The sequence below is a fragment of the Coregonus clupeaformis genome, chromosome 13, assembly GCF_020615455.1.
Source record: "Coregonus clupeaformis isolate EN_2021a chromosome 13, ASM2061545v1, whole genome shotgun sequence".
Taxonomy (NCBI): domain Eukaryota; kingdom Metazoa; phylum Chordata; class Actinopteri; order Salmoniformes; family Salmonidae; genus Coregonus; species Coregonus clupeaformis.
Genome location: NC_059204.1, coordinates 4683692 through 4691152, shown reverse-complemented (window position 1 = coordinate 4691152; position 7461 = coordinate 4683692). Strand labels below are relative to the sequence as shown.

The window sequence follows — 7461 nt, the reverse complement described above, 5'->3', positions numbered from 1 at the left end:
GCTACAGTGTCCAGCCTGCTACTGAGGATCCACAGTGTTCGGGACCAAGAGGGCCAAAGCTTTGACCATGGCTCAATAATACAAACATTCTTCTTCTTCTTCTTCTTCTTCTTCTTCTTCTTCTTCTTCTTCTTCTTCTTCTTCTTCTTCTTCTTTTTCTTTTTCTTTTTCTTTTTCTTTTTCTTTTTCTTTTTCTTCTTCTTTTTCTTTTTCTTTTTCTTTTTCTTTTTCTTCTTCTTCTTCTTCGTCTTCTTCTTCTTATTATTATTTTTTACTCAATAAATACTGTATAGATAAGCTTTGACTCTTAAAATAATGTAGCAATGAGAAAAAAATCTGCGTTTCTCATTTCACATTTAAAAAAATGTTTTATACTCTCCATACACAATAATCTACAATATCTACCCAGACAACAGACGTTCAACAGCCGCGAACATTGAAAAAACATTAAAAAATCAGGAGACAGACAGATTTGTTTAAATGTAATTGATCGTTACAAAAAATAGATCAAACCACCCCCCAAAAATTGTTTGCTTTCTAGTGGAAACGCGAGTAAAACGTTTAAACATCAAATCCGGTCTATCAGCCCCTTTCTGGTCTATGACTGCACAGTGAGGGGTGTGGCTAGAGGATGGGGTGGGGCAAGATGATGGGGGTGGTGCTAGAGGATGAGGATGGAACTAGTTAACATTCATCGCTGAATATATTAATATGTAGAGAACAGGAATCTAGATGGGCAGAGTTGATACCATGCCCATGGAACATTGCGCTCTGAACTCAGTACTGAACGTTGAAGGAATAAAACACTGTCTCGATGTCTCTCCTTTTTCAACGTCATCTTGTTCATTATTGCAATGAATTATTTATTTAAAGATGGTTACAAAAAGAGAACTGTCCTCTGTCCACTACTAAATCAGCTATTTACATCTGCTTAAAAAGCAAGCATGTTATACAGTCTCCTCTATGTACAGCAAATCTTTTTTCTTTAGCTTTGTCTTCACAGAATATACATATTTACTAAATCTTCACAGTTTATTTATCATATATTTATTATTAATATAATTATTGTAGTTTATTAATAATTACAGTTTTTATCTCCATGGTGACAATGGGAGACACTCCCCCACATGATGTCAGTTATTGATATTCAGTGAGATTGTTGTCTGACAGTTGTCTTTTGAACACTGCTCTCGTCTGGTAACAATTGTCCACTTTTGGAAAACAATCTTGATTGTGATTCAGTTTGCCAATTCAGTCAGCAACCCACGGATCCACAGTTACACGTTTCAAGTTGACCGTTTTCTGGTCTTTATTTTTCAATTTCACATCACTCTCAATTCCTCCTGCACTTTCTTCACAAGTGGGAGGTATGGTAAGTTGGCACAGGGTCTTGAGAGGAACATCTCAGATGCAATCTCCACCTCTGCACCTGAAAATGGCAGCTTGATTAAAATTAGCCCTCACTTGGCCACACAGTGAAAATCCAGATTGTACTTTTCCACTGAACTCCTTCCAAAATGGCCACCGATTCACTACATCCTCAAATTGCAAAGTCCAATCTCTGCTACATTAAAAAACTTCCACAATGTTAGTTAGTCCCTGTCTGCCCACACACTGGTGGTGGTGTCCGGTTAGGGTGGTGTTTGTCCTGTGTCTTTGTGGTATATGGTGGTTGTGGGTTTGTCGTTTTTAAGGCACTTGGAAGGTTTTTGGTTTTCACGGGAGCTCAGAGGAGACCAAGGCCAGGCCGGAGCTCTGGCGGAGTGAGGGGCCCGAGTGGACCGCTTTGGGACAGTCGGGCGTCAGGACGCGCCCATTCTCCCCCACACTGCCTGTGATCGACAGGCGTGCCTTGTTCCTCATGGCCTCCGTGAAGGTCAGCTGGGAATTGGAATGGGGGGGGGGGCAGAAAGAGAAAGGGGGGATAGAGACAGAGAGAGGGGGACGGGGGTAGTGAGAAAGAGAAGAGATGGATATAAGAAAAAGAGAGGGGGGGACAGAGAGAGACAGAGAGAGAGAGAGAGAGAGAGAGAGAGAGAGAGAGAGAGAGAGAGAGAGAGAGAGAGAGAGAGAGAGAGAGAGAGAGAGAGAGAGAGAGAGAGCAGAGAGAGAGAGAGCGAGAGAGAGAGAGAGAGAGAGAGAGAGAGAGAGAGAGAGAGAGAGAGAGAGAGAGAGGGAGTGAATAGTGAGAGAGAAAGAAACGGGAAGAGAGGGACAGAGAAAAACATGTCAGCTCATCTAGGTATACTCTGACAAAATTACACTAACAATTGTAAGATCAGGAAGCATCATGAAGATGGATAATGTTGGGGATGAATATAGTACAGTAACTACATCTAACGTCACACCATAGAATCACAGGGCATCCATCATGGCCATTCAATAATAATATCTTAAAACACCACTTTATGTGCACATTTGATACAAGACTACCATTGACTACTATGGTTATTAGACATTGGATGATTTCTGTGTGGGCGAGGGACGACAGGGCAGCTGACCAAGCAACAGTAAAGGAAATGAAGAGAGAGCTGAGAGAGGTGGCCTATAGCACCGACAGGAGACACATAACCACGTCAGACACATACTGTGCTGGGACTGTAGATCTGCAAGTCTAATATCGCTGGACCCGAGGGAAATATCTTAGAGATAGGAGCTCAAGTCAATATAGCTCTTAGAGGGGCAGTTAGTTTCCACTTACTTTAGTCTTTAACGCCCCAATAATGTATGGTGTTATATTGCTTTATCTAACTTTATGTGTACTTGGGGCTGTTTTCTCATTAAAACCTGTGGTTCTCCTTTCTTATATCGTCTACTTTAGATCAGTGGTGTCAGTTCAGCAAAGGGGGGTGGACAGCATCTGTCTAGTAGCCAGCTATATCATTTGTTTAATTTGTGGGCAGTAAATAAATGTGGGGCCACAGTTATGTGGCCTACAATCTGTATATGAAAATCATAACTGGTAATCAGATCTTTATAAATGGTAGGATTAATTGTAAATTGGCACTCCACATGAAAAAGGTTGCCTGCTATAGGCTATGAAGCCACCCTTGACAGTATCATTGTCTCCTGCGCTTCCCACCAACATCAACAAGGTGGCTCTGACAATATTTAAACATTGTATCAACGAACAAGGTGGCTCTGACAATATTGAAACATTTTGTATCAACAAGGCAGCTCTGAGAATATTTAAACATTTATATCAACAAGTCGGCTTTGAGAATATTGAAACATTTTGTATCAACAAGGTGGCTCTGAGAATATTGAAACATTTTGTATCAACAAGGCAGCTCTGAGAATATTGACTGCACATCATTCCCCGGACCAGCTTGTCTCTGATATTATTGTGTTGCCCACGCAGTAGTTGCACTGTCTAGGTGATTATTGTATTTCAAAAACAGCCCTACATCCACACCATAGCTAAATAACTTAACAATATTTAATGACATTTTGCCAGAAAGATTGATCTGTAAGAATTTAATTGAGGAAGATGGACAAGCAAGACTGATAGAGTGAGAGGTGGAAATGCTTTATACCAGAGACAGGTAGGCTACAGGTAGGCTACAGGTAGGGATGCAGGTAGGCTACAGGTAGGGATGCAGGTAGGCTACAGTTAGGGATGCAGGTAGGCTACAGGTAGGGATGCAGGTAGGCTACAGGTAGGGATGCAGGTAGGCTACAGGTAGGCTACAGGTAGGGATGCAGGTAGGCTACAGGTAGGGATGCAGGTAGGCTACAGGTAGGGATGCAGGTAGGCTACAGGTAGGCTACAGGTAGGGATGCAGGTAGGCTACAGGTAGGGATGCAGGCAGAGGATGATGATGATGTAGGCCTACAGCAAGAAGTAAAAATAGTTATGTCAATTATAATTCTGTCACTGCATGACAATGTACATTTGTTATAGCCTACAATTGTTATTTTCTTTGAAGCCAAAAACAGGACATGTATTTTGGGGAAATGCTCTAAATAGAAAGTTGTTCAGTTGTGTTTATGTTCATACCAATACATGAAACCAAAATTGCACTAGCCTACTGGGCAAATGAACGTAAATATAAATTAGGCCGACAGCTATCACAGCCTATATTTTAATAACAATAAAATAGCTTTAGGTTTTGAATGGTCAACACAAAGGAAGGCTTCCCCACCTCCAAGTTCCCAATTCAATTAATCCCTGGCTATCAGATTAAAATAAGGTTTACAAGGCCGAGTTCAAATACCGACATCAAATTCAAAGCAATTCGGCGCACTGCCTAAACGGCTGACTGGCAAAGCAAGCTGGCACTGTCTCTGCCCTCTGCTTACTAAAAGTAAGAGAAAAGGGCACAGGTTGGCAGCTGTTCTCCGAGCGATGCTCCCCATGGTCCTAAAGCCAGTCCCCATTACGTTAAACAGCCATTGCATTTTAATCAGGATTGGAATGATTTTAGTCTGCCATACCTTGCCATACCCAACTGATGCCCCTGGTTTAGACAGGGCACCATGGCCATGAGCGATGCTAGCAGGTGCCTGTGTGTGTCATAGTTAGGGTTGTGAAATTCCAGAAACTTTCCCAAACAATCCAGGTTGGAGGATTCCCAGAATAAGAAGGAAATAAGCAGAGAGGGGATTTCGAGAAAACCTGAGAATTTCTGGGAAATCTGGGAAACTTTCCCCAAATTCCCAGAAATCCTTATTGGTGTATTCCCAGAGTGAATAAGTAGGGAGGGAATCCAACTAGGATTTCTGGAAAACATGGGAATAATATCTTCCCAGTTGGAAGATTCCCAGAATCAGTGGGGAATAAGCAGGGAGGGATTCCTGCAACCGGGATTTCTGTAAAACGTGGGAATTTTAGGAACGTTTCCAGAAATGTGCAACCCTAGTCACAGTCAACAGCATGGGACATTGTCTGCAGCCAAACAAGCCAAACAGACAATAGAAACGGCGGCCATCTTAAAGCCCCCGCCGGGAAGAAAAGAGACAGACGAGTACGTCACATGACCACAAACGAGCGAATCACAAGGCAGAGGAAGTAAAGGAAGCATTGCCACCGGTTGCACAGTTAATCAGCAGCACGGCAAGCTAGCTAGCGGCCAATAAGGGAGGTTCAACTTACAGTACCACAGGAGGGGGGCCTAGAGGGGTGGGTGGGGGATGGAGGAGGCTTTTCCTATACTGGCATTATATCATAACATCCCCATCGCTCCCATCATCGCTCCCATACCCGTCGAAAACCTCACTATACGTGGCTAAGTTGTGGGTGCTTGGGGAAGGGCTGGGGGTGTGGCCGGGACTATAGCCAGGACTGTGACTGGGGTGAGGGCTTGTTCTGGGGCTGGAGCAGCTGGGCCGGGGGCTGCTAGGGGTTAGGTGGTGGGGGAGGTGGTGGTGGTGGTTTGGGTGGTGGTGTTCAGACATCGGTGCCTCCACCTTCATTCGCTTGGCCTCGTTCCGGGACTTGTAGCAGAATTCAATGAGGGCCACCAGCATGGCCAGGCCCAGGCCCCCCACAAGGATATAGAAGACCCCCGCCACGTTGCTCAACGACAGGGCCTGGGACGACTTGTCCTGGGGGGTTGGAGGAGAGACACAGGGCAGACAGGAAGTCAGCGGTGTGACAGTGGTGGTGGGCTGAGAACACATAAACGCAAACACAGACTCACATACATACTCATACATAAAATACCAGGCAATTATATTACACATTACAACACAAGTACACAAATACAAAGTTAACAAATCTAACACACACACACACTTTGTTACACACACACACAAACACAGATAACAGAGGGCTAGGGAGCTACCTGAGAGTTTAGACTGAGGAAAAAACTGCCTGTTGACAATTGTTGACAGCTAGAAGGTCTGAACTGGAAAGTGTGTTTGTGTGTGTGTGTGTGTCACACACACACACAAAAACACACACAAACACACTTTCCAGTTCAGACCTTCTCTAGCTCTGAGCTCTGTGGCTAGCGCTTTAGCCGTTATCATCATGAAGTTACCATGCCAACCAATCTAAAGCGTGACTATGATGTTTTTACAGCAATTAAAGAGGAACACAATTATTCTAGTTTGCTAGCTGTCAACAATTGTCAACAGGCTGTTTTTTCCTCAGTCTAAACTCTCAAGTAGCTCCCTAGCCCTCTGTTATCTCTGCTTATTGTCATTTTGTAATTAGACGCTGTGCTTTAAGACACACGAGAGCAGCTCTCTCACATTTCTTATCTCCTCTTTGGGAGCAGGTTAGTTACCTGCTCCTAAAGTAGGAGGCTTTCTTTTCAAAAGGAATCTGTTCAGGTTAGAGACTTCACTAAACACTGCCTTGCCTTGTCATGCATCTGATCTACTGCTGATGGGAGTGTGTGAGTGAGCACATTCAAACAAAACTGGATAAATACTTTTTAATTATACTTGACAAGGAAATACTGTACACTTGACAAGGACTTGATTGAAAAGTTGTTTTGCTGCTAAGGCGTTTACATGCTGCTTTGCTGAGGCAGGAGTTCTCATTACATGCTTGAGTAGTGCCCAACTGATAAACTTGCTATATCCAATCTAGAGTGGGCTAGAATGACTGGCATACTAACATTGAAAAATAATAGGTTTCAAGCCTGTTCTACTCATTCTAATTATATGATACTAATAATCTGCCGGGACATCACAACTGCACAACTTGAATACATTCATTGCTAAGTGCCCTACTAAGTGTGGCACAGATACAGGTAACAACCATATGAATGTGATCCTGCAGGTCTCATCATTTCATACATTGCTGTGCTGCTTCTACCACTGAATTGTGAGCATGCCTTCTAGTTTGATGTGTTGTATCCCTCAGGCTACGCCTTCAGTCTCTCTGTCCTATGTTTGTGTGTGTGTGTCAGCCTGCCTGCCTGCTCTCCTGTCTCCCTATCTGCCTGCATGCCTACCTACCAATCTCTCTGTCGGCATGCCTGTCTTCCTATCTGTCTGTCTGTCTGTCTGTCTGCGATGGGTTCATCAGTGGGACATCAGAACAGTCAGTGAGGAGGTGTGGTCCCAGGACTTGCAGGAGACTGACCTTACTTCCTGAGGCCGTGGGTCCACACTCGCCCTTATCGTACCACCATTTGTTTTTCAGCTTGTCTAAGATGCCTGATTCACTCAGTTTCAACACGGCTAGGTTTACCGGAGTTCTTCGAAACCGCACGTGTGAGGTCGAGGGGTCGGGGAAGGGTCAGGGGGGAGGGGGAAATAACATAAATAACATCATAGGACATGTTATTTTATGTTATTCAGTCAGAAACCTAAAGAGCCCATACAGAGCACTTAACAGCTGGAAGTGACGGAGACAGGGGCCCCATTGGTTTACATGTCTCTATGCTCGTGGTAGAGGAGGGGGCGCCTGAGGGGCTGAGCGCTACAGACATATACATGGGGCCCCCACTGCATCGCTTTCTGGAACGGGCACATACTGCCGGGGCCAATCTCACAACAACCAAT

At 44.1% G+C, this 7461-nt stretch overlaps 1 protein-coding gene across 6 annotated transcripts in view; it reads right to left on the bottom strand.

The window, feature by feature from the left end:
* Positions 1-210: 210 nt before the first annotated feature.
* The window catches only part of gria4b (glutamate receptor, ionotropic, AMPA 4b), a 176033-nt gene continuing 168782 nt past the window's right edge, over positions 211-7461 (bottom strand). The window contains exons 14-16 of one of the 6 annotated variants that reach the window (XM_045224162.1): positions 7040-7154; positions 5410-5547; positions 211-1881 (exon numbers count right to left, since the gene is read on the bottom strand). In XM_045224162.1, coding sequence (XP_045080097.1) covers positions 1717-1881; positions 5410-5547; positions 7040-7154 — 418 coding nt within the window. In that variant the 3' untranslated portion in view covers positions 211-1716. Of the gene's footprint in view, positions 1882-5126; positions 5273-5395; positions 5548-7039; positions 7155-7461 lie in introns of those variants that run through there. The other 5 variants (XM_045224164.1, XM_045224158.1, XM_045224163.1 and 2 more) reach the window with 5 other exon arrangements.